The 27,426-nt window shown below is 39.4% G+C and overlaps 1 protein-coding gene across 17 annotated transcripts in view; it reads right to left on the reverse strand.

Annotated features, from left to right (window-relative positions):
- The window catches only part of tenm2 (teneurin transmembrane protein 2), a 1,150,537-nt gene that overhangs the window by 271,301 nt on the left and 851,810 nt on the right, over window positions 1–27,426 (reverse strand). For all 17 annotated transcript variants that reach the window (XM_062973910.1, XM_062973906.1, XM_062973905.1 and 14 more), the window contains one exon: window positions 24,201–24,439. In XM_062973910.1, coding sequence (XP_062829980.1) covers window positions 24,201–24,439 — 239 coding nt within the window. The remainder of the gene's footprint in view (window positions 1–24,200; window positions 24,440–27,426) is intronic.

Here is a 27,426-nt window from a genome sequence, read left to right on the forward strand (position 1 = left end):
AAATGCACTGGATTTAATTTGGTTAATCCACAGCCCTAAACGTATTATGTGGCTTTTCTTTATATGCAATGCTGCCCTCCAAGGTTCAGCAGGAGCTACTGGAATTTGTGCACAGGATTGTATAGCTTCTGCAAAAAAAGTAAAGCATTCCTTGTTGCAATGTCTAAAGTTCTAACCAAATTCTTCTTACACAGGGACTGAGGGCAGTTCCAGACAGCAGTAAAGTCTACTTCAACCCAGGTTTAAAAAACCCTGGTTGGGGGCGGACTGTAGTCTGCATACTGCCCCAAAAGTCCACACTATCTGTGGGCGCTGTCTACATGTCCTCCTGGTACCTACTGGGAAAACAGGCAGACAGCCCCCATCCACTCTCAAATCCCTTAAAAATGGGGAGGGGGGGAGTAAAAATAACCTACCGGCCTCCATTACACCTCACAGCAAAGTCCCTGGGATCTACCATTATATGCGAAAAACCACAGGGGGCCCAAATCGCTCCTGCCTTCCCTGGGTTTTTCATGCATACTGGTACATCCCAGGGACTGTGCTGTGATGCCAAATGGAGGCTGGTAAATTATTTTTACTGCCCCCCCCCCATTTTTAAGGTTTTTTTGGGAGGGGTTCTAGTTTAGATGACTGATGACTAGGGAGGATGGGAAGGAAGAAAAAGAGAGGAGAAGGAATGGTATAACATAGTTGTGTTCTCAAATAATATGCTGTGTCCAGGATGGTTCATCAAGTGTTCTGCTACGACTGACTTCTCTAGTTGAATTAGTCTGCAGTGCCTTTCATGTTCCTTGATTCGTGTTTGGGCAATGCTGCATTTGGTGGTCCCTATGTAGACTTGTCCATGGCTGCATGGTATATGGTAGACTCCTGCAGAGGTTAGGGGATCCCTCTTGTCCTTTTCAAAATGTAGTATTTGTTGGATTTTCTTAGTGGGTCTATAGATAGTTAGTAAGTTGGGTTTCTTCATCATTCCCTTGATGTATGGTAAGAACACTTTTCCTCTGGATGGATCTTTGTCTTTACTCTTGTGACTTGTTCTTGGTCTCGCAGCACTTTTGATGTCTGTGGTGGAGTATCCATTAGCCTGTAGAGCCCATTTTAGGTGGTTCGGTTCGCCAAGCACTTCCCTAGCACCCAGACTGTGGGGCAGCCAGAGCACCTTGCTATTATCAATGCTATAAAAATTAAACTCTAAATTATTTCAAAGTGCTAAAGTCTAGTACAGTAGCCCCTTTGCAGAAGAGCTGCCAGCCAGCCAGCCAGCAGAACTCAAGCCCAGCATGCAGCCCTGAGCTCACAACCACTCTTCTCCTTCCTTTCTCCATCCATTCTCTCCGTCTCCCTTCTCTGTCTCATGACTCCCTTCTTCCTTCCTTCTCCCTTTCTTCTTCGAAGTGTCTTTTCTCTAATCTGCTTGCCTCCCTTGAGCTCTCGCTGCCCTTCTCCCTCCGTCAGCCTTGATTGGCTGGGTGACATGCCAACAAGTTTGGCTTCACCTCTCTGCAGGGCTTGGCTGACCTGTGAATTTTAACTGCACCACAGGGGTCTTATGAATAAATCGAAACATAAGAAACGAAGACATCTTTGGTGTGGACCTTGTGTGCACATCGGATATCACATCATAAGTACGAATCATACAAAACTGATCTGACTTATGACGCTTTTTGATTTTTTGCACATGTCTACTATTCAGAAGTAGATACCATTTAATTGAACTTTGCTTATATCTATATAAATGCACAAGCATTTTTCAGCATGAAGAACATTTGACTTTAAAATATTCATTTTGTTAAAATGAAAATTGTTGTGGATAAATGTGGAGCTATAAAGATTAGTGATTTGAAGTGTTGGAATATTTCTCAATGTTTTTCAGGAACTGAGTAAGTGTAAACCCAAGAATATCACTGTGTTAGTAAACTGCCAGTTGAAATGTTAGTAGTTACGAAAAGGTGGGAGACAACAGCAAATAAATATGTGACACTATCACCAGTTTTCTGACAATTTTGAAGGTGCATTCAAGCACATTGCTGTCTATAAATTGTAGATGTTGAATGTATACTACAAGAGTGAATATAGCAATTCGACTAAAGAAAAAGAGAAGTAACTTTCTCTGTTTCTCTGAAATCAAATAGCTATTTCTGGCATTGTTTCATTGTTTCACTATTACTGGTTAATACAGCAGACAAACTGCAGCTGTGGCCCTCAGAATATTCAGTATTTCTTTTCTGCACATAATATCCTCATGTAATGACAAAAAATATCTAGTTTTGCTTCCACTCAACTTTTCATGGCAAAGGCCTATATAGCCTGTCTTCCACTTATTGCAGCTTATCCTTCATCCAGAGTGTCAGTTTAGCATTAAGAGCTGGCTTTTAACATGCTGCTTTCCTAATATTTATTTTAGGATTTGTCCAATATATTTCAAAGATTTAAAACTTTAAGAAGACCTGATATTTTAATATTCTAAATGCAAATATTTGACCTACATCAAATAACTTAAATGACTTTTAAAGAACAATTAGTTGAGAAAAGATATAGTTATATGACATATGCAATATTGTTAAATCGAGAATTAATTCGGTAAGATCAGGTTTGAAAACTGAAGTTACTAGTGCACTCATGTGAGAATAAGAATAATCCTCAACATCTCAACCATTTAAAATGATGTTTGCCTTTAACAGATTTATATTCTGAATACCAAGTGCTTTGTGCTAATGGCTCTAATCATACTTCAATCACTATTTTAATTATAGAGTTCCGAATATGATTGTAAAAGACTCTTGTTTTGCTTTAAACTTTCGCAAATAGTCCAGCAGTTTTGATTTAGGAAGTATTTAAGATGCCTTTCTACTTTCATGGTTTCTATTTATCTCTGATATTTAGTTCTCCTTGTCATCCCAAAAGCCATAAATAATTATACTATGCACTACATTTAGTGCTGTGAAGTGAAAAAGACAGACGGTTTTTATATAGTTAATGACAGCGTATAGGGAATTACAGCAGGCATAGCTTTATACGCGGTTACATGACTGGCAACATCTGATAAAATTTCCCTTCTTGCATAATCATTAAAGTACCTGAGCAAACTCCTGTTTTTACTCCTATGTTATAGTCTTCACAAGCCTAGATCAATGATTCTTGGGCCTAAGTGACTGCATTAGCAAAATGTTGTGCTACAGAATTCAGAAATTCCTCTATAATTTTAAGTAGCATAACTTAAAATGCAAAGTGTGATCCTCTCCTCAAAATGAAATCCACTATTTAATCACAGACCACACTAAAATGGAATGAAATATGACATTTTTAATTGCCATTTCAAACTTCCCAACAGCAACCACAAAATTTATCCATTTGTTTGATTTATATTCTTTCTCCCACAAATGGAATCCAAGATGGGCCAAGTAAGTCATAGTTACACATGGACTAAAAACCTGAAATTTATTCACATTTCATTACATGCCAAAAATTGATTTTGTTACAAATATTTGCACATATAATTTCCTCAAACTATAGCACTTGAACTTAAAGTAAGAATACACTTGGATTAAAATGATGTTTCTTGTTGAAACTGAAATTTCAATCTGTCAAGGTATTTACATACAGCTAAAAGAATAGGACCTTTAGCAATAAGTAGTTCTATTTAGAAATGGCTCATTTTACAAATACAGAGTAATCTGTAACAGTCTCCTTTTAGAAGAGACTCTGAGTGTGTGATGATCATGCTGTTTGTCTATAGAAATAAATGAATTAGTAGTAAAATATGTTTTTTCTTAAAAATACCCATGACAACCGCCTTTCACCTTTAGACACAGCTATGATGCTAGCCCTCATCATAAGTCCATTGCTGATACCAATCCTCCCACCCCACCCCCATCCCCAACACAAATCTTTCTCTTAAGACAACTAAAGGGGAATTAAGCAGGTTGAATTACTAGAAAATGATAAGTACAGCACTCTCCCAGCCATGGGGCATGTTGAGATAAGCAGACAGAGTGACCACTTGGAGTGCTGCCCCATCTGCTTGTTTCAACATGCCCCACAACTTTGAAAGTCACAATTTCCCAGTGTCCTGATATGTAGCACTTGGGTTTTGAGGGTCATGTCCAGTCATTAACAACCATACATGCAAATCTCCGAAATATGTAATAGTCAGCCTTATAATATTGTGCATATTGAACAAGATGGCAGTCTAGATTCCTTTCCACCTCTGGAAAGAGGTAGGTTAAAACTAAATAAATGAATAAATAAATGTAAAGTAATATAAATCTAATCAGGCTTTTTCAAACATTATTGATTTTTATGAACTTACACCTATCTGCAAAGAAAGGTTTGTACATAAACTATACCAAAGGCTTTCTGTTACCATAGAAATATAGAACTGCATGTCCTCATGATTGAATAGTTTGTTTGACACATAACATTTCTAAGAAGTATCTCCCTCCCCTTTTTTCTCCTCTCCAAGTAAGCACTAGACCATACATAAAAAAGCTGCACACTTCAAGGTTATAAGCAATATTTTTCCACTTCAAGTTATATTTAAAGCAAAAAATGTTTTAACTTATGTCCATGCTTGTGCCTAACTACCCCCCTCAACAAAACACATTACTCCTTATATGCAGTACATCTATTAGCAACAGACCAATTGACATTTTCAAAAGTCTCTTCTAAACCAAATCAACTTCAGGAAAGCAAATAAATATAAAGCAGAGTATATGCACTCAGCAGAAAATGGAAACCTAACTCACCATTAGGGATACCAGGAACATCTCAGTCTTTCTCATCCTTGAGAAGAAGAGTGTCTTGACATCCCACCATTGAAAGTTAACTCCTGTAATAGTTTTTGCCAGGCTTCTTTGCAAAATAATTGCAAATAGATTTTCACACAAAACTCAGCTTTGAGCACTTTGTGCAAAAAAAATAACTGAGTTCAGGATTAGTGGAAAGTTTTTATGCAATACTAGTACCTATTGCTTGAGTATGTTTTAATGTATTATATGTTTTATGATTTTATGTTTATATGTTTTAAATGCATTTATGTGATTGTATTTTATTGTGTAACGTTGGGCTTGGTCCCTGTGTGAGCCACCCCGAGTCCCTTTGGGGAGATGGGGTGGAAAATAAGAATAAAGTAGGCTCCTTAACTAATATTCTTTTATGACATATACTGATATTACTCCTAATCAAGCCCTATTTACTTTTTAGTGGATTGTGAAAATGGACATCCAATAGCCTCTTGCATAACATCCCTTGCACCAATTGCACAAGCATCAGAGAAAACTTCAGGTGCAGGTCTGTTTTGCTTCTGGGATCTCACACAGTTAGAGATGGATTGGTGTGCAACCTGGGGAAGAACAAGCCTGAGGAATTCCCTAGATTCTCAGGGACAATTAGAATATGCCTAGGTGCACCTCCTCATCTGAAGAAATGGAGCTGTGAGCAGGGTCAAACTGCTATAACCAGAGCTGGCCCAAGGTAATTTTGAAGTGTAAGAATTTTGGCACCCCCCCCCCCCCCCACCACAACCAATCATTGAAAAAAAAAAAACGGGAAATCCAGACAGGAAACAATCAGGGCCAGCTAAAACCTCCCAACCATGGATGCACCCAGGGAAGAAGCAGCCAGGCTTTGAATCTGCAAGGCCATTAAATGCTAACCAAGCTAACCAATTGCAACATTCACATTTGCCTCCAACAGACAAGAGTTATTTTTCCTACCCTGTCAGGAAGGCGGCGGCAGTGGCAGGAAGGCCGCAGGCACCAAGCCTAGGAAGTGGCGGAAGGCCCAGCACTCACCGGAATGCCTTCCGGTGATCGGTGGTATGAGAGGGTGCCCTGCCCATCTTGCTCTTCCTCAGCTCAGCGGGGCCGCCGCCTGCCTTGGAACGGGTCTCCAGAGGCCCTGCCAGGCCGTGGAGGTAGGAAGGCCTCTTATCTGCTGCAGGGGCCTCTGGAGACCCGTTCCGAGGCAGGCGGCGGCCCCGCCAAGCCGAGGAAGAGCAAGATGGCTGGGGCGCCCTCTCCAACCAGTGCGCATGCACCATGCGGCCACTTGGTGCATCCTCAGTGGTCGGAGAGGGCACCACGCCCTTCACGCTGAGCCTAGGAAGAGCAAGATGGGCGGGGCGCCCTTTCCGGTCACTGTGTATGTGCCAAGCAGCCGCATGGTGCATCCATAGGGGTTGGAGAGGGCGCCCCGCCCATCTCGCTCTTCCTCGGCTCGCAGGGCCGCTGCCTGCCTCAGAATGGGTCTCCAAAGGCCCCGGCAGCAGGTAAGAGGCCTTCCTGCCTCCATGGCCTGGCGGGGTCTCTGGAGACCCATTCCGAGGCAGGCGGCAGCACCGTCGAGCCGAGGAAGAGCGAGATGGGCAGGGCACCCTCTCCTACCACCGATCACTGGAAGGCCTTCCGGTGAGCGCTGGGCTTTCCTCCAGAGGGCCTTCCAGTGAGCGCTGGGCCTTCCGGTGAGCACTGGGCGGAAGGCCCAGCGCTCGCTGGAAGGCGAAGGAGGCAGCGCCATCCTCCCTCAACTGTGCGCCCTGGGACAATAGCGCCACAGGCGACCGCCTACTTCACCTCTCGATCGAACTGCCTCTGGCTATAATACACCCTTGTAAGAAAGCAGGGAAGGGGGGGTCCTATCCATTATTGAACCTTCAAAGACAAGGCAAATTTCTCATGTTTCCCCATTCTTTTCTGAGAAATGAAACTTCAAGCCAGGGGAAAACTCCCAATTTTTCCACACTAGTCCATCTCCCAGTCTCTATCCACTCATCTCTTTAATTCCCCTACCTCTTTTAAGCACTTACAGGATGACTCTCCAGTCATGGAAGTGCAGGACACCACAGCCAGGTGATCTGTTTGGCAGGAGGACAAAGATAATTTATCAGAATCAATTGTCTCCCATAGCTCTCTCTTACTCTCCCTTCCCTATCTTTGCTGCCCCATTTGCATCCTCCTTCCACCAGTTTGATGACTTTCCACAAGATTTCTCTGAAAAGATGCAAACTGAGTCCACAATCTAGCAGCATCATGCTTCTGGATTTTATTCATCAAAATATCCAAATGAGGATGTGACACATTCTTGATCCAGCTCAGTTTCAGATATCACCATCATACAAGTAAATAATGTGGTTCCTGCCCATACACTAGCATCTTGCATCTTTAAAAAAAAAAGTAAGATTATTTCTTCTGCCAGATTGGAGTACCAGTAGGTTGTGAAAAGGGAGAAGGATGGCATAAACAGGTAGGATTTTTTTTCAGAGACATCACTAAAACATTCAAACTTTCAAAGTGATGGTGCTTACCTTCAAGGCCTTACATGGTCTAGGGCCGATGTACCTGAGGGACCGCCTCACTCCCTACAAACCCCAGAGATCCCTCTGTTCTGAGGACCAAGACCTGTTGCAAGTCCCCAGTTTTAAGACCTTGCATCTAACAGCAACTAGACGCAGAGCCTTTTCAGTAGTGGCGCCATCTCTCTGGAACACCTTGCCACCTGAAGTTCTTGCCTTGCGGGACTTGTCGGCCTTCCGCAGGGCATGCAAGACACACCTGTTTCGACAGGCTTTTGAGTTCTGTTGTTGATGTTTTAAAAGGTGCTTTTAGGATGTTTTTAAAGATGTTTTTTAAAGATGTTTTTAAGATGTTTTATAAATTGTTGATTTTAGCCGGTCCTGGTAAGCCGCTCCGAGCCCTAGGGGAGTGGCGGCATATAAGTTTGAAAAATAAATAAATAAATAAATCCTGCAAAAACAAAGCTCTGCTAGCCTTATTTATTTATTTATTTACATCATTTTTACCCCGCCTTTCTCCTCGGGGGGACTCAAGGCAGCTTACAATAAATAGGCAAAAATTCAATGCCTAAAAACAGTGTACAAAACAACAATTCATATAAAAAAAGATACCATTACAAAATAAAATCACATTATATAAAGTTTTAAACATAACCAAGATTAAAATCCATTCATCCAGAATCCTCAACATAAGTCTTGGTACAGGTCATGTAAAGTCCATGTTCTCACTCATTAAAAGCTTGTGTGCACAACCATGTCTTTAAGGCTTTCCTGAAGCCTAGGAGAGTTGGTATCTGCCGTATGTTGCTGGGGAGGGTGTTCCACAGCCGAGGAGCCACCACCGAGAAGGCCCTGTCCCTCGTTCCCACCAGCTGTACCTTCTGGCTTCTTGCTTGTTAGCAAATAGCCATGACAGCCCCTTTTTCATCAGTGACAGCCTTTTACTTTTCTAAAATAATAGAATGATAGTAATTGTTCTTTTCCCCCATGTAACAAGCACTGATTATTTGTTTTTACTTTTCCATGCTCCTTTTCCTTTTCTTCCTCCTTTCTCATCAATTTATTTTTTGCAACTCCCCCCTCCTGTTAGATTATTTTCTTACTTTTAATGGATGGTTTCCTCCCTCAACAAAGATAACTATCCTATATGATCATGTATAAGTCTAAATGTTTTAATCAGAAAAATCAACCCCAAAAACCCGACTTGATTTATCCATTGGTCAAGGTGAATTCTGTACCTTATTGCTTATGACAAAAAAGAAAAGGACTACAGTATTGCTTTTTCTGTGTAGAGTGGCAAAAGGCAGGAGCTTAGTCAGTCCTAGAAGAACCTAAACAAAACAACAATTCACGCTGTTCTCTCTGTCATGGTGCTGCTTCTGGCCTTTTTGAATGACTAGGCAGGGAAATGTAGATTTTCCCTACTCCATAGAATGGAAAGGGAGTTAAGGGTTCAACCCCCCCCCCCCTGTGATGTCTCATGGGCCATGTAGTCCCGTTCCTAGTACTATTGTGGCAGACGAAGAGGAAAACTTGGGTTTCCCACCGTTTCAGCCAGAATTGGAGCCCTTGCACCTGCAGGATGTTTGCCCTCCAGAAGTCAGCCAAACAAGCCTTGGGCAGAATTCTCCCCCGTTCTCTCGTAAGGATAATTATAATCGAGATAGAGGCGCTAGGGAGGCGAATCGCCGAAGCGCCAGAATCGCTGCCAGACAATTAGCTGATTAAGCCTGTTTCCCTTGGGAAATCTTAAGGAGTCATGCATCTGGACACAGTATGGGTTTCACTTCTTGTTCCCCAGGGAAAGTGTTCCTTGGCGGGAAAACAAGATCCTATATAGGTGTTTACCCGCAAGGAGATCCTTGCGGAGTCAATTCGTCAGCTTCAGGAGTGAGATCGTGTGTGGACTACGCTATTCCAGTTCCTTGTTTCCAGGACCTTGCCACGGACCTTGTTCTAGTTCCAAGCCTGCCTTGCACCCCGGACCTCGCCACGGACCCAGTTCTTGCTCATTGCTTCTTGTTGCCTCGTATCAAGTCTTGTTTGCCAAGAATCTAGTTTGGTTTCCAGCCTTGTTGTCAAGCTCCATTGGACTAAAGGACCTAGTCATTTCCCCACACTTTGCTTGGCAAAGTGTGTGTTTCGGTTATTGGATTATAACTTTGGACTTTAATATCATATATTGGACATTATTTTCCTGGACTATATTTGACCTTCTCTGAAAGGTCTACTTCTGAACTATATTCTTCACCTGTTTTTATTGACTTTATATATTCCTTTAATAAAGATATTAGATAGAATCTGGCCTCTGCGCATGGTTATTGGTGCTCTGTAGCCTGGGTCCTGACACCCCCAAATGTGTTAGGTTAAAAAAAACCTGGTTTACTCATGAATTGGTTGACCAGTTAAAATTCATGAGTAAACTGGGTTCTTTTTACCTGACACATTTCGCACGCGGGTGTGTGTGTGTCTGTGTGTGTTGAACCCTTACCCCCCCCCCCCCCATGGCTATAGCCCTGTCCAGTGGTCAAATAAAAACACATGGTTTGGGGACCAAAACCTGCTCTCAACTTATACCTGAGGACAATTTATAAATGAGTATATATGGTCAGTAATAATTAATGGAATATCAATAGGTAATATGTATAATAAAAATGGCTAAAAATAGTAACAGGTTGGTTGGTGTGTGTGCATGTGTGATTTTGGGGTTGTTGTTTTTTTGTTTTCACAAGGAATTCATTACTATTGTTTTTCAACAACAGCTTTCAAAATCTTCCATACACTGCTAAATCGTTATTTCAAAACCGCTGAAAGCATATATAATTAAATTTGTGATGATATCCCAGGGAGAAAAAAACACAAGTTCAAGCCAAAATCATTAATCAGTTAACTTTCAGTTCACCCCCCATATCTTCAAAAGAGGAGGATAGAAGAAAAAGAAGAAATAAATGCCAATGCATATTTAAATTTTAGGCACAGCATAGTGTGAGGGAGATGTTACCACATTATTTGTTGTTAATTGGCTGCTGTATTTTGAGCACCCATTTTTCTTGTCTCCTGTTAATTATGATTATGCTAATTAGTAGTTCATCCATAAACAAGACAGAGATGAGAGATGGTGCTGGTGTTTCATTTGAGGAGGGTAGTGACCAAATCCACAGTATTTCCTAATGAAGGCAACCCACAATATTAGAGGCTAAGCATTTTCACAGGGAAAATATTGAATAAAGTTATCAAAATAGAGCTTCAATTTATTGGATGCCATGATAAGGACAAATTGCCTCAGTTCCACATGTCCAAAGGAGTGAAGTATTATGGATCTATTTCTTAAACCCTCAGGAAAGCGTGGTTCCTGCTCCCAGCAATAGGGATTTGTTAAGGAGGAGGAGGAGGAGCATAGAAAAGTAAACAAGTTTTGAATAACAGAATTACCAGGGCCATCCAGTCCAACCCCCTGCCACACAGGAATAAACATCTGGAGCATGCCAGAAAGATGCCCATCCAACCTCTGTTTAAACATTTCCAAAGAAGGCCAATTCATCACCCTCTGAGACAGTCTATATACCACACCCAAACAGATGTTTCAGCTAAATAAGTCCTTCCTAATGTTTATGTAGAATCACTTTTTTTGTACTTTGAATCCACTGAAAAGTTTAATCTCTCAAGCAGCAGAAAGCAAACCCACTCTATTTTCTACATGACATCACTTTAGAACTTTAAAAATAGCTGTCAAGTCACCTCTCAGTCTTCTATTCCTCAAGCTAAACATATCCAGCTCCTAAATTGTGCAACATAATGTCTGGTTTACAGATCTTTTCTGCTGCCCTTTTTGGACTTGTTCCAGTTTGCTGACATCCTGGGGTGCTCAGAACTGGATCCAGTATTCCAGGTAAGGTTTGGCAATACTACTCCCCTTGATTGAACACTATAATCTTGTTGATGTATCCTCGAACTGAATTGGGTTTTTTGCTCATTAACACATCACATTCCTTATTGATATTTAGCTTGAATTCTACTAAAACCTCTAGATAATTTGCACATGTACTGCTTCTAAGCCAGATGTTATCCATCCTATATTTATGTATTTAATTTTTCCTGCGTACATATAGTGCTTTCCATTTATTCCTGTTGTTTTTCTTTTTCTTTCAGTTTTGGCCCAGTCATCAATTTGTCTGAAAATCTCATAAGCATGCCTTCTATTCCAAGTGATTTATAAGCCACTTCTCTAGTCACTTCTCTTTAGGATGAAGAACAACATTTGTGAAAACTCTCTATATTCTGTGAAAATTATTTTCAATAATAATAATCAAATAAAAAATAAAAATAATAGACTTTGGTTATGGTCCCTGTAACACTACGTGATGCTCATCCTACTGCTGGTCTGCCACCTTCCCACAATTAACCTGGTCTACTGATGGACAAACCCTATCAAAGGTGTCACTCCCACAATGTTCCCATTACCTATTTTGTGTGATGGCGCTGTTCTGCTTATGTACCAGCATGCCAGCATTGAAGTGATGTCAGAGTCTGGATTCACCTTCGTGATCACTTTCCCCACCTTTCCCTCACTATCCAAGCCAGTAATTCTTAAATTTTCAGGGGCCTTTTAAAATTGACAATAACTATAATTGCAATATTGAGTAAAAATCTATAAAAAATTTACAGAGAAGTGTGTGAAGGTGGTATTAGAAGGGTATGCAGAAGTACAAGTGTGGGATCACAGATAAGAAAACTGGTGTAACTACACAAATGGAAAGAGGTGTGATAACAAGTGTGCCCATTCTGATATGTAGCTATTATTAGTGATTGCATGACTGCCATGGAATAGTGGCTTTGTGTGATAAAGTGCTTGGATGGGAGACTGCCAATGAATCCAAGGTGCTATAGGGTGATATTTCAGAGAAAAGAACTGGCAAAATTACCTCCAAGAATTACTTGCTTAAGAAAACCAAATGAAATTCATGAGATCACCATAAACCGACAGGTGACTTGAAAGCACATGCATACACATACACAAGGATGGATGAAAAGGAAATGGAAGGGAGAAGGGGTAAATAATCTACAGCCCCATTAAGACTGATTTACATTTTAGCATGAGGTTCGGTCAATATCAATTTACTTCCCCGGTAATTTCATTTGATGAAGTGCATTGACATCTATAATATAAAATATAAATCAGTCGGCCTTATAGGGGCTGCTAGATTTTCTATTTTCCTCCCCCCCCCCTTTTTCCTTCTGCATCACAATCTAGCAGGGCCACTTCTTTGAGAATTAGTAGTTTCAGTTTCAAAAGAAAGCAATATTTACCATAACCTCATCCTCATCTTCTCCTTTCTTTTGGACATCACACTTTAGAAAATTCCAAAGAGGAGAAGAGGGAGAGCAGGACAACAGCTTTTCTTAAGGCAAACTTCAAGAGTCTGCTGCTCCCTGCAGCCAACACCTTCTCCCCTTTTCTGGAACACCATTGATGGTGAGACTGAGGAGCCACCAATACACCCCCTTATGTTTTGCACCACAGGCCTCCTTTTTGGTCCCCCATGGCATGATTATTATCCTGTTTTCCTCTTTTCATATACTGAGCTTCAAAGAATGTGACAGCAGCTATATAAAGATAGCAACTTACCTTAACATAGCTGCTATCTCATTCCCTGAAGTTCTGTAGACAAGAGAAAATTCAGTGACGTAATAGAAGTCCCATCATTCATACTGTGTGTTCAGCAAGAATACAAAACACAAATCAAACAGAAACACCCCTCCCCAAATCACACAAGACCACTGTCTTCTCTCTCCTCTGAGAGTTCAAAACTGGAAGAGTAATTAATATAACAAATGCCTATATTTTCCACTGGGAGTTATTATTTTCCCTCTCTTTTTCTAGTGGTACTCACAATCCGTTATATTTATCAGGAGCGTCATGAATTCAGTGCTAGTGCTTTTCTGTCTCATGTATTGGTATATCTATAAGATTAATCTACAAGCCACTCTTGGACACATGGAACATACATGGAACATGGAGCAACTCAATTATTAAGCAATAATATCAATCTCCTTATACTGTATTTATGCTACCAAAGCCAGTTTGTATTCTGCTGTAAAGGAACTGCAGGAAAGGGGAAATCTTTATAGAAATACATTCAAAATATCAAGAACAAGAAGATAACAAGTTTTTCAATCATTGTGTTGGCAACTACAGAGTTTATTGTGGAGATATTTTTTTCACTATAGAAAACCATGCATAAAATCTGATGTAATTCTATATCCCCTGCTATATCCATTCCCACATTTGACTACACATTGCTACTTGACGACATATTTTATTACCATTTCCAATTATTATTTTCACACTGTTTATATGATATTTGCATTCTACATTTTGTTTGCCTTCTAAGCATTTTCTCACTTAGCTTTTTGCTGTTTTGTGTGTTCTTGCATAAGACACTTATAGCTTTTGTTGCATTACTATGATAATATATTATGACTTTAAAACACACACACCATAGTAATACTGTGTAAGCACAGTTAATTCTAAAGATGGGTAAAAATTCACAATTATACTTGCTCCCATCTTCTGGTCAAAGGAAGGGTTAAGTTGTAGATATACAGAGGGGTTGGGATCAGTGGTTAACACAGAATCTTTGAGTTCAAAGGGACCATAAAGTTCAATCTACTGAGCTTTAAAAAACTATAAAGAACTCAAATACAAAGACTTTAACTAGAATCCTATTGACAGTATGAGGGCCAGAAAGCTAATCCAGTGTAACTTTGCAGGATCATGGGGAGAACTAAGATGATCAGACCACAACAAGGGAAGCTGTGCTGTGAAGTACTGAATTGTTTTAATATTTTCAGTCTGAATCCAAGAAGACTCTCCAGATCCTGGACCAGTGCCTGGCAGCTGTGATGGACTGGATGAGGGCTAACAAGCTGAAGTTTAATCCAGACAAGACAGAAATTCTCCTGGTTATTCGCGAGGCTGATCGAGGTATAGGATGCCAACCTGTGCTCGACGGGGTTACACTCCCCCTGAGGACACAGGTCCACAGTCTGGGGGTTCTCCTGGATTCAGCACTGATGCTTGAATCTCAGGTGTCGGAGATGGCTGGGAGGGCCTTTGAACAGTTAAAATGTGTGTGCCAGCTGTGACCATACCTCAAAAAGCCTGACTTGGCCACGGTGGTTCATGCTTTATTCAAATCTAGAATGGATTACTGCAATGCACTCTAAGTGGGGCTGGCTTTAAAGACAGCTTGGAAATTGCAATTAGTACAAAGATCAGCAGACTACTGACTCGGGCTAATTATAGGGAGCACTCCATACCCCTATTAAAGCAGCTCTACTGGCTGCCAATAAGTTTCTGGTCCCAATTCAAAGTGCAGTTTATTGCCTATAAAGCCCTACACGGTTCGGGACCAGTCTATCTAGTGACTGCATCCCTCCTACAAACCGGCATGGGCTCTAAGATCTGGCAGGGAGGCCCTCCTCTTGGTCCCACCTCCATCTCAAGCGCAGTTGGTGGGGATGAGGGAGAGGGCCTTCTTGATGGTGGCCCCTCGGCTTTGAAATACCCTCCCCAGGGAAACCAGACAAGCCCTACACTTCAGTGCTTTTGGAGGGAGTTGTAAACATGGCTTCTCAAGCAGGCCTTTGACAATAGTTAAGGAACTAGCAAAATTAGATGACCAAACCAGAATGCTGTTTTACTCTGGCACTTTAATGTTGACATTTTAACTTGGATTGTGGTCAGGATGTTCAACTTGGCTTTACAGCATATTAAACTAAACTACTATTGCATTTTTATTGAGTATTTCATTTAATTTGAGTTGGTTTTATGTCAATTGTTATAGATATTTATAATTTACTCATATATTTTTGTGTTTTGTATGGCACCATCATGTGCTGTTCTGTAAGCCGCCCCAAGTCCCTTTTAGGAGATGGTGGTGGGATATAAATAAAGTTGTTGTTGTTGTTGTTGTCTTCAGTTTGAATGGCATCAAATTGTTGCCGATTGTTAGCCGCTCTGAGTCCCTCAGTGAGGGAGTGAGGATGGGATATAAAACAAAGTAAATCAATTAACAGAGAACAAATTATATAAGGGACTCTTGGATACCACCTTATGCAAATCTGTCAAAAGCTTCTCTGTCACTGGAAGCAGCAGTTGTGTTGTCAAGAGTCATTGTGAATCCTGGCCTTAAATAGCCTTAGTAGACACTTGGAGTCAAATCACACATGACACTAGACACACTGCACTGCAGCCCATTATAAATTAATCACCAAGTCAAATACTTGTGTGTTGCAAGCTGTCTGCCGTGCAATCCCCATAGGAAAGAAATTAGAGGTTTTGAGTGCTATCGAATACTGATTTTTCAAAGTGAATTGCTACACAAGTCATTTAACACAGATATTTTGGATTGGTAGAGGACCTCAAAGTTTACCCTTCCTGGCAGGAAAGGATAGGCATGTCTTGTTAAAATGTCAGGCCGTATAGGCAAGAATACCTTTTAATAAGATGATCCCTCCAGCAGCCTAGGTAGCTAGGTTAGGGTTTATACTCCTGAAGCAAACTATTGTATAAAAATGGAATTCTCTGGAAGTTACAGTATTGTGCTTTACTTCATACCAACTATATCATCATTTACACTATTTAATATAAATAAAATATTGTTTCAGAACCTCGCTCACTACCTATAGTAGCTGTTGCTGTAATTTCTGACATAGGTTTTAGTCCAAATCCCCAGTGCACTGAATACCATTGTATGTCACTCTACCAGAAGATAGAAATGTCCTATATGCAGACAACAAAAACTGTCTGTATGATGCAAAACAAGCAAACAAACAAACAACCCCCCCAGGTCCCATTTAATCAGTCCTGAAAATCTAGAAGGAAGTAGGATAAAACGGGGGGGGGGGGGGTGTCTGGAAAACACTGGAACATGTGATTTACTCGATATAGCACGTTTTAAAAACTCACGGGAAAGTCTAAAATTAGCAATAAAATGTACTGAAGCTGACTAGTGTATAGTCACTGCAGAACAGGAATTCAGGAGCAATATCTGGATGCAGGAACCAAATCTGTCACCCTCAGATTTTTTTTGTTTTTGTTTTCCTCCTGTCACGATTCCCATAGCTCATTCGTATCCATTGGGCTGCTTCTATTCAGTGTATTTCTCCCAATGAGCTAAGAAAAATAATGTATTTCTGTTGGGTCAATTCAGCATGGGGGAGCTTTGTGGATGTTGCAGGAAGTTCTTTCCGGTTCCCAGGGTCCCTGTGGAAACTCTCAGGAAAGGAACGGGATCTCTTTAATTCACATTCTGATCTGGATTAAGTGACTGTGTAGAAACTGCCTGAGATAAAATTTATTCTTTGATGGCTGAGGGAACTGCCACTAGGTGAATTTTTGAAAATATGTTCACATTTGTGTCATAAAACTTAACTCAAAGAGACTCCACAAATATTAACTATGAAAAGATGTTTATTTCTATTGTCCATTTTTAGTGGGAAAAGTATGCCTAACTCAATTGATGCTGTAACAGAAAAGGTATTGAATGGCTCTTACAATATCTTTTGAACATCCCTTTCTCTTGACTTGCACATATCCCACTGACTTTAATATGGCTTACTTTGAGGTGAGTATACACAGGACTGCAGTCTTCATTATATAATTACAGTTTTCTACTGCATGAGACCAGACAGGGTTACAGCAGGAGAGAAATGTTATATATAACAAACAATGCAAAACAAGCAGGATGCATGTCTCTCATGCTATTCAAATAAACAGCTGCTATTGAAACATTCCATTCCATGACAAGGAAAGTATTTAAAACTTTTTAAAGCCTTTCCTGAAAATAAATGTAGATTCTTGGCATTAATGTCAAATTTTCATTTAATAAGATACACCTGAGAATCAATAATGTTATTGAATCTATTTAGTTCAGTTGGATGACCAAAAAGGCCATAATTGTTCTGCTGTTTGACCAAAATCCCAAATTCCATAACTTCAATCACTTAAATAGCTGCAATCACTTAAATTCAATATGGAAATAGTGAAGAGACAGAGTGCAATTAAATTTCAAGCAAATCATGAATCAGAGTTATCTTAGGATGGACCACTTGACAAATCATGCATATTCATCTCTTGTCTTTGGTCACTTTATTTATGATTTTAGTAACCAAAGCTTCCTGTTGAATCCAACATTATGAATCCAACTTTTTAAAAAAATGGTCCAGGGTCAATGTTAAACCACAATGCTCAGTTTGGATGAATGGGAGGATATGGGTAGACAAAAGTGTATTGTGTTCCCTCACTTATTATGGGGGTTAGGTTCCAGGACCTCCTGCAATAAGTGAAAATCCGTGAAGCAGGGGCATTATATTTGAATAAATATAGCCTCCCTCCCTCTCCCCCTCTTTTAATGTACTCTACTGTATTCCTTCTAGTTCCTGAGGCGATGAGGCGCAGGCAGGGCCTACTGGCGCTGCCTGTGGGCGGCTGAGGAGGACAGGCTGGGCCGGGCCACGTGCCTCAAACTGGGCCCTTTTGTGCCTGCAAGGGAGGGCAGGCCGAATGGAAAAATCTGCAAAACAGCAAATCCGCAATAAGCGAACTGCAAAGTAGCGAGGGAACACTGTATTCCCAAATACCTCCTCCTGACCACACAAAGGAAAATACCTGGATGGAAGTCTAATTTGGTCAAGCATGTCATACTAAACCATGGACTGTGCAAACTAGCTTGTTATCTTTAAGACTGCTTAAAGTCAGAGGTGTAGTATATTAAAGATCTTGCAAACTTGATTTTCCACAAAAAGGAGGGGACCCATCAAGGTTCCAACCAAACATATTGATCTGGCCAGCAGGTCCATTTGGAAAACAATGAAAAGGATCAATTTACAAATGTTGTACTTAGAAAAAAAGTGGATGGAATGGGGAAGAAAAAAAAGACAAAAGAAAGAAGTCTTTAGATATAATATGCATATGAACAAGAACTGGTAAAATATGATAAATAAGATCATTATTTCAGCTTTGCTAGTTCTTTCCCTTCTTATCTTAATAAATAGCAAGACCAAAACAAAAATCTTAGATTTACTGTTTATTTGTCTCATTCAACTTGACCTTCAACGAAACCTAATTGCAGTCCCTGCAATACAGATACCAGAGGTGGCAGCCAGCCAAAAGCAAATTGTTTTCTGCTACACAGATATAGTTAGCTATTTTTCATATATCTTGATATTCTTATTGTTTTAGTGTCTCTATACTATTCAAATATTTTAGTTAAATATAAATGATAAACTCAAACATTAATGAATTAATGGTTCACACTAAGAATGTGTAGCTGACAAAAATGTAAGATTGTAGGATTCAGGCTTTCAGCTAGACTAGGTCGAAGTCATATTGGGCTTCATAGGTCAAAACTAGCACTATGAATTGAATACCAGAAATAGACTGGTATTCTGTGAAGCGCTTTCAACAAAGGAGCTGCATAATTCCGTTAACTAGCCATGATCAGAGGTCCAGCTGCATAATTTTGAACCTGCTGAAGTTTCCAAACCATTTTCAAAGGCATATTCACATTGAATGCAATACAGTAATCCAACTGTGTTACAATAATGTCATGTGTTACTGTGGTCGGGTCATGTGCATCCACATTTAAGGCTGAATCCATGAATATACCCAAGTTACAAACCTAGATTTCAGGAGGACTGTAACTCCATCCAGCCAGGTTGAACCTTTATTTCTTGACTGACTGACCAGAAATACCTCTGTTTTATCTAGATTAAGCTTCAATTTGCTTGCCATAATCCAGTCCAATACAAAGAACAGATACTGGTTTAGCCCTGAGCTTCCTTGAAAAGGGGAGATAGAGCTGAGTGGTGTCTTCTTATTAAACACAAACCTCTGTATAACCTTTCCCTGAACTTTTATGTATATGTTAAAAGGTATGGGGGACAACACAGCCCTAAGGAATAGTCAGGATGCCAAACAGGCATGCTTCAGCACCAACTTCTGGGTGCACCCCTCCAGGAATGAATGGGGCCACTGTCAACCAGGGCTTCCAAGCCCGATTCTATGATTCTATCTATGGTACCAAATTTTCTGTTAAAGAAGTAATGCACAGGAATACATCCACTTCATGAACTGAGTTATACCTGTAGTGTATGTGGCTGGCCTTGATCTGCTGAGGATACATAGCCACATTCCAGGTGTAAAAATCTTAGTTTTATGAGCTCCTATTCTAGCATAACTGACTGTAGGAATGCAGGGTATGGATGTTTTCTAGGTATAGATGCATTTCTGAGGCCAAATATAGACCTCAGACTACTATATTTAATTACTTTAAAGACAGGCTAAGCAAATTCATTTACTAAGTATGTATATATTAAGATGATATGATAATAGATTTAACAATCTCCTCTTCAACTGCAGGAGAATCAACTGCAGGTGTTCTTCTTATTCTGTACACATAGTATAGTTGTTATATAAGTATCTCATCTCCAACCATATCCTCCTGTCATTTCTCTTTTATTTTTCCAAGCTGAGGTCTATTTCATGTGATGGAAGGCGACAAAATAGTCCCAGCACTCTAAAATTCATCAGCATGAGTCTCAACATATCAATTTTCAAGTAGAACAACTTTAAATACATGGCAGGCTTTTAGCTTCCCTAGAAAATAATACTTCTATTGTTTCCAAAGGAAACCCTAAGTACCCCAAATTACCACGCTTTTAACATACTGACGTGTTGATGGCCTGATGCTTTTCCAAGCTGAGAGTCAGATTGACAGAAGTCAAAGTAGTTTAGAGGAACACTTAAAACATGGCATTTTACATTTGGCAAGAATTACCATAGTGAAAAAATGACAAGGTGACTTTCTAATTCTTTAAGTTTGGCATGGAAAGAAAGAGCTAAAAATGAATGTAACTGACAAATACTTTCATCACTGCTCTAGCTATAAAGATGAAAGATAGGGGAACAATAGGAGTTGCGTCATATGCTTTATTTGAGCGATTAATTGCAAAATGGACTGGGTTTTTTTTTTGAGGGGGACATGGAGGAAGTGTCATTGGACCTTACAGAAGACTGTTTGAAATACACTAAACCCTAGTCTTAGAACTTTATTTTATATACATATTCGTTCTGGAGTATCTGAAGTATTATGACTAAAGTTTTGCCACAACGCGCTGATGCTTGCACAGAAACAAAAGAGGACAGTACAGACTGTATACAATAGCTGGACTGACAAATCCAGTCACACTGGGAAATTCCATTCAGTAAGATTTTTATTGAACCAATATACCACCTTTCTTGCTGTATATTTAAAAGTGTCACAAATCTGAAGTGGAATTTGTGACAATGGCAGAATTTGTTTAGAGGGGGATTGCTTTCACCTGGCTAAATGTAACTGTGGATGTAGCAGAATGCATTCCACATTCTTTAAAACATTTGCATGCATATCACTTTTTCACTTATTAACATGGGTTTATATGTCATAAACCCATGAAAATGAAACAATATGGAAACAATTTGTTCTTTTCTTTAAAATCAGGTAAGATGTTGGGGTTTTTTGAGGGTGGGAGTGCGTCTAATTCAATGTAGTAAATAGCCCAAAATAGTAATCAAATGGTCATACAATGTTTTATTTATATCTAATGTGATAGTGAACCATAATAGATGTTGTGAATAGGAGCTCAATCAACATCAAACAGATTTGAGGATATTCAGGCGGCAAAACAAATGGATAAAACAAGATTTATTCCATTATTAGTGGATGTGGTTGGCATTAATGGCACCGAAAGCTTCCCTACCCATGCCATCATGGCTGAACCCAAAAATCCAGGATCAGGGGGATTCTAAAAGCTCCAATCACCCAAGCATATAAACACAACTTCCACAGCTTAGTCTTAGTTTAGTTCTCTGTGCTAGTCTCTTCCCTTGTTCTGGAAGTTGCTCCAAGGAGCTGAAAGGTAGCAGGAACAGATGAAAATGAGTTTTGCAGCCTCCTTACATATTCAGCAGGGTTTGCTGCCTAGCAAGACTGTCTAGGTCTGCAGTTGGATCTAGAGATGGATGCAAATTATGTAGCTAATAGCTATTAGTACTTTTTGATTCCTGGAAAATCCATCCTCTGATTTCAAATGCCATTCCACATTGAGTCTTCTTCCTTTTATTTGTCCTACATGTCTTAGCCCACCTAAAAGCTATTTTGCACTCATTTTTCCATTTTTCACAGATAAACTGTGTCAGAGATAAATTACATAGGCACATGGAGCTTCCTGCGTGCAGTCTAACTTTTGCACATATTTGATAACTGGGACAGTGTTCCTACTATATAATCAAATAATTAAAATTGCTAGAGCTAAAGAAAGCTATAGAATTTGCAAATGTATGCCTGTCATTAAAATGATGGTGGAGGTGGGAAATAAATCCCACTGACTGCCAGATTGGCTTGATATATTAGACTTAACATCTGAGGGCACTAAAAGTAAGATCAATACCTGCACCAGGCAGACAATAGTACAAGGAATAAGCTGAATCAGAAATAAAGACAACACTTGTGCTAACAATGAAAGGGGATGGAGCTGCTAAATCAGTGCCATGGATCATGACGTGATGACATGAGAACAAAAATTTAAGAGAGGCTTTATGGAGGAAGAGTTTATCTGATACATTTCAAGTACTTGTGAAGAATAAAACATGACAGTAACAAACTTGTGACTACCTTCTAATGCAATACAAATACATGTCAAAAGCAGGCTAATTCTGACTTGAAGTCAAAAGAGAAAGCATGAAACTTTGCCCATGGAGCACCATAGGAAGTTATAAAGCCAATAACCCTACAATAATTCTATTCTTGCAACAATATTGCCACCAAAACTCTGGTGATCTTGGGGATTATCACATGAGGCTTGTGGTCTCCCCCACAATATTTTTTATTGTTGTTACAATAAAACACTTAGTTACCACTGGCGCACATACTTATACACACTTCATTTTCATGTAACATTTTTTGTCTGCACCTTCTTTTTTAAAATACAGTAGAGTCTCACTTATCCAAGCTAAACGGGCCGGCAGAAGCTTGGATGAGCGAATATCTTGGATAATAAGGAGGGATTAAGGAAAAGCCTATTAAACATCAAATTAGGTTATGATTTTACAAATTAAGCACCAAAACTTCATGTTATACAACAAATTTGACAGAAAAGGTAGTTCAATACACAGAAATATTATGTTGTAATTATTGTATTTACGAATTTAGCACCAAAATATCATGATATATTGAAAACATTGACTACAAAAATCGCTTGGATTATCCAGAGGCTTGGATAAGCGAGGCTTGGATAAGTGAGACTCTACTGTACATCCTTCTCTTTGATAACATTTTCATTGTTAACATCCGTCATCTCCAACCCCATCGCCTTTCCCTTCTGACCACATATTTGCCCTATATCTTTAATAATGCACACAATTTCCTTAATTTCTGTACAATATTTACATTGGCTCTGCCTCTTTCTATCCATTCTATATATGTGTTGAATTCATTTTTATTTTATTCTGTTTTATCCTTCTGTCTATCCCCAAATTACATATGCTATAATTTCAGATCGGACCTGCTCATAAATAGTTATTCCAATTTTCTATAATCCATTTTTTCCATCCCCAGGCTATTACAACCTGATTCTGTCTACTAAGACTTCTATGCCTAGCACAGATAGTAATGGTGAAAGCAGGCAACCTTGTCTAACCCCTCTTTGTACTGGGAATTCCTCTGAGATTCCTTCATTTACTCTCACTATTGCTTTATCTTCTCTATAGATTTCCTTTTTTTGCCTTTATATACAGTATGTGTCCCCTAATCCAAATTTCCTTATTACTTCCTCTACAAATTCTCAATTTATTGTCAAATGCTTTGAATATGTCTAATTTCAGGAGTGCCAATTTCTTTTTTGTCTGTAATAATAACAACAACTACTACTACTACTACTACTACTTTATTTTTATACCCTGCCACAATCTTCCCAAAGGACTTGGTGTGGCTTACAAACAGGACCAGGCCCAGGACATACAATAAAATTCACCAACTAAAAGCACAGTTAAAAATGTAATAACATATGACAGTCTAATAAACACAATTTAAAAACAGCAAAATATAAAACTTGTGCAAAAAGCAGACTGTAGGGCCAGGGTGAGGGATAAAGTGTTGAGTACAACCTTATCAGTAAACTAGGGCTGGCCATTCATAAACAGGGACTAACTGTCATCAAATGCACACTGGAATGTCATCAAATGTCTATGTCCCAGCATGTTTATTATATTCCTAATTGGGGTGTCCATTATACCTACCTTTGACAAAACCATGTTGGTAATTCTTTATAAGTTTGGGTAGCATGTTTTCTAACTTCTTGGCTAATATTTTTACAAAAATAATATTATTGATAATATTTTGCAAATATTTTTCATATCTCATTTGATTTTTGTGTGCTCTTATTCACTTGTCCTTGGATTTTGTTTACACTTTGTTTTTCTTTCCTTTTTAAAAGATAAATTACTAATCTTTTTGTTGAATTTATGCTAGGTCTCTGAAAGAGATTATTAATATTTGAGACATATCTGATGAATCGAACATTTCCTGTAATTCTAAAATAATGTAGATATAGCAAGATGGATTTTATCATAAAGTATCTGACAGCCAAACTGTTCGGAAAATTGACAACAGAGAGCAAACAAATTCTAAATATAGTATTAAAACTAAGAACTAAAAATTATCAGCCAATTATTTCTCTTCACCATCATATCAATGCTCTGAGAAATTGATTTTGGAAGCAATACATTTATTCCTTTTATGTTAATATAGTTTGGGGGGGGGGGGGACAGAATGAGGAGAGTCACAAGAAGAGTTGGACTTACCTATAAAATAGGCCAGCAGGATAGCAAGCAGGATTGCAGCAGCAATAGCTGATAAAGCAGCACATTTCCAGCTACAGTACTTGGAGGGCTTTTTTAGCTTGAATGCATTTCTGGAGAAAGTATTTCTAGGTAGCAGTCTGGGAGGTGGTGTGTAAACTGTTCCTGAGGTCAAAGGGTATCCAGGGGAAGAGCTACTGAAAAGAGGAGTTGTTCCAGAAGATGTCTTGAACAAAAAATGCCTGAAATGAAGATATATTTATCATAGTTAGCAGAGGCAGATACAGTATTTTGTAGTAAAATTTTATTACCTATTTTGTAATATAAAATAATAACAAAAAGAAATTGAAATGGAGTTTCAATTTCTCCTTTTGAAAAGTGGAATAACATCCAAAATTTATTTACAGGAAATATATACACCTTCAAATAAATCGAGGCATTACAAATTTATTTGAATAAGAATCCCACATAAGAAAGTTAAAACTGAATACTGTGATTGAAAAAATTGCCATCCCTGTTATTGTCATTGTTGTCATCATTACTGTCATCATAATCATCATCTCAGCTCAGAGATCTAAAATATACTCAGGCTTGAGCACTGGTGGGTGCCATAATCATTTATTTCTTGCATGTTGTGTGGTACAGTGAACTGTCCTGATAGAAAATAGCACAACCCACAACAAGTTTCTCACTACTAGGAATTGCCATTTTTCCTAATGTGTCATCATCGTCATTGTTGTTGTTGTCGCCCACTCCCTCACGGTCATCAGAAAGCAACAGCTTGCACATGGGTGAAATTTGGCATGATGTATGATGAAGAGTTGCACTATCCCATTAAATACGTTGGTCATCTCACAGTGGCTCCTTCACAGGTAGGCTCAAGACTTTTCATCTATTCCTCATAACTCTGATCTGAGAGATAGTTGAGACGCCCCAACAAGTACTTGGACCTCTTCATTACCACACACTATAAGGTGGAGATTCTCCCCTCCCACCTGCATTCTGATATGTCCTAGAATATATTGGGGAAAGATCACCCTGTGTCTGTGTGTTCCTGTAGTACGTTTGAGTTATAAACCATACTCACTGCTACTGGAAAAACCACCCTGCAGTGGGGTAGGTTTCTGAGCCAAAATCCTGTATTAATCATTGGCAGTAGCATACAGCAGGCCTTCCACATTTCAGGATTGACTTCTGCAAATATGATTATTTGCAGATTTGATTAAAATGTGCTCACAAAAAATCTCAAGGTCATCCAGTGTTACTCTTTGGTCAATTTCTGCCAGATGGTGACCTCATGCTCAAGAACCTAGAGATTCCTAAAGACATCCAGCCAAAGCTGACTATGAGGTCATGCAGGAGGATCTAGGAATCACTATGGAAGTGGTCACTCAGGTAAAAAAAACATTTTATATTTAAGGTTTTTCACTTTTATGGGGGTTCTGTGTCCCTAACCCTGCACACGTGGACTGATAGTACTCTGTCCCAATAATGTAAATGAGAAAAAAAGGATGGACTGACAGGGAGGCAGCAATACCAAATAATGCCAGTTGTTCACATTCCTGCCTTCTCCACAACACTTAACAGTCTGGATTTACCCTAAGAAGAAACATATTAATTCTTTTTAGATATATTTATGACATTAACACATGCCATCCAATCACCGTGTTCTCCAGGCAGCTTATACATCATCAAACATTATAGCATTTACATCCTTGATACCTGTTCTTTAGGCATTGAGTTTAATCCTTTCATTTTCTTAAAAAATCAATGCCTATGCCATGTGATACTTCACACTTCAGACATAAAACGTTGGTAACAGAGGATGTCAGATCTGAAGTCGGAATGAAAGACAGGAAAGGAGTCAATCTGTGTAACAGCATACTGAAAAGGAACATTGAGTATGAGTCATCTAGAAAGCAAGTAGTCCATGTGGGAAGTTAGCAGTACTGTTTGTACTGCTGAAGCTATAATTCTTTAGGACAGAAACCTTTCTCTGTAAAAACAAGGCAGAATTGATGTCTTGGTTATTCTGGCAAAGATGCAGTAAACTGCATATTAACCAGGTTTTGTTGGGTCTAAAAGCAAGGAAGCTTATGACACTGATCAGAACTGTGCTGCAGAATTTTGAAAAATAATTCCAGTTAAGAAGCACAACTTTTATTGTGACAGAAAAAAAAAATTAAAGTAGCCATAGTTTCTTAGAATTATATTAGCAGAAATTGCTTTCAATGAGGAAAAAATATTTGAATATGTACATGTTGATAACTTTTTGCTTTTGCTCTTACTTTTGCCTCACACAAGCTTTACAGCAATGAGCTGATGAACAGTGCCTATTCATTTAAGCCTAGTATGGCCTGATGGTTTCTGGCCATGTTACCAAAGGGAAGGAAGACTTTCTAGGGCAGTGGTTCTCAAACTTATTTGGCCTACCGCCGCCTTTCCAGAAAAAATATTACTCATTGCCCCCTGGAAAGAGGGGCGTGGTTTAGAGGGGTGGGCGTGGCTCCTGCTCAAAAGGGCGGGGCTGTGCCTCTCCCCTAGTCCAAGATGCAGGGCTGGGAGAGGGAGGGGGAGGTGGGCCGGGCCACAAATGCACGGCTGGGATGGGCGGAGTTATGAGGTCTGAGGCAGTGCTGAGCTTCTATACCTGCCCTGCAGTGCCTGCCAGGACACAGGGGGCAGGGCTACAGGAGGGGGCCTCTTCCCAAGTGCCTGATGGGGCTTGGGAAGATGGGGCTTTATACCCCGCCCCCGTATTGATAAGTTAGAAAGTTAGAGCTTGATAAGTTAGAAAGATGAGGCAATGAATGGGTGGCAAAGAGGTGAAGAAAGCTTTGTTTGAAACTCATAAGAACTTCTCATTCCCCATGAAAGCATTCATGAAAAGCAGCAGACTTTCCAAACAAATCCTAACCTATTTTCCCCTAATGCCCTACAAAGCTGACATTGAAGAAATCCATAAATATTCTTATCAATTGTTGAAGTTCTATTTTGTACAAAGAAGAAGATACATAAGTAGAGACATTAATATGTTTCAGGACATTCGTTTCAAATCTGAAATAAAAATAATATTAATAATACCACTATGCTGTTTTTCATTGGATCATGCAGCATAAAGAAGCACCTTGAGAGAAGGTCATAGAAAATGGGGAATGCATTCTAACTCCTGATGACCTATCTTTAAAAATTAAAACAAACACTCTAGCTGCATCATTTCACACTGTAG

The sequence above is a fragment of the Anolis carolinensis genome, chromosome 2 (assembly GCF_035594765.1).
Source record: "Anolis carolinensis isolate JA03-04 chromosome 2, rAnoCar3.1.pri, whole genome shotgun sequence".
NCBI lineage: Eukaryota > Metazoa > Chordata > Lepidosauria > Squamata > Dactyloidae > Anolis > Anolis carolinensis.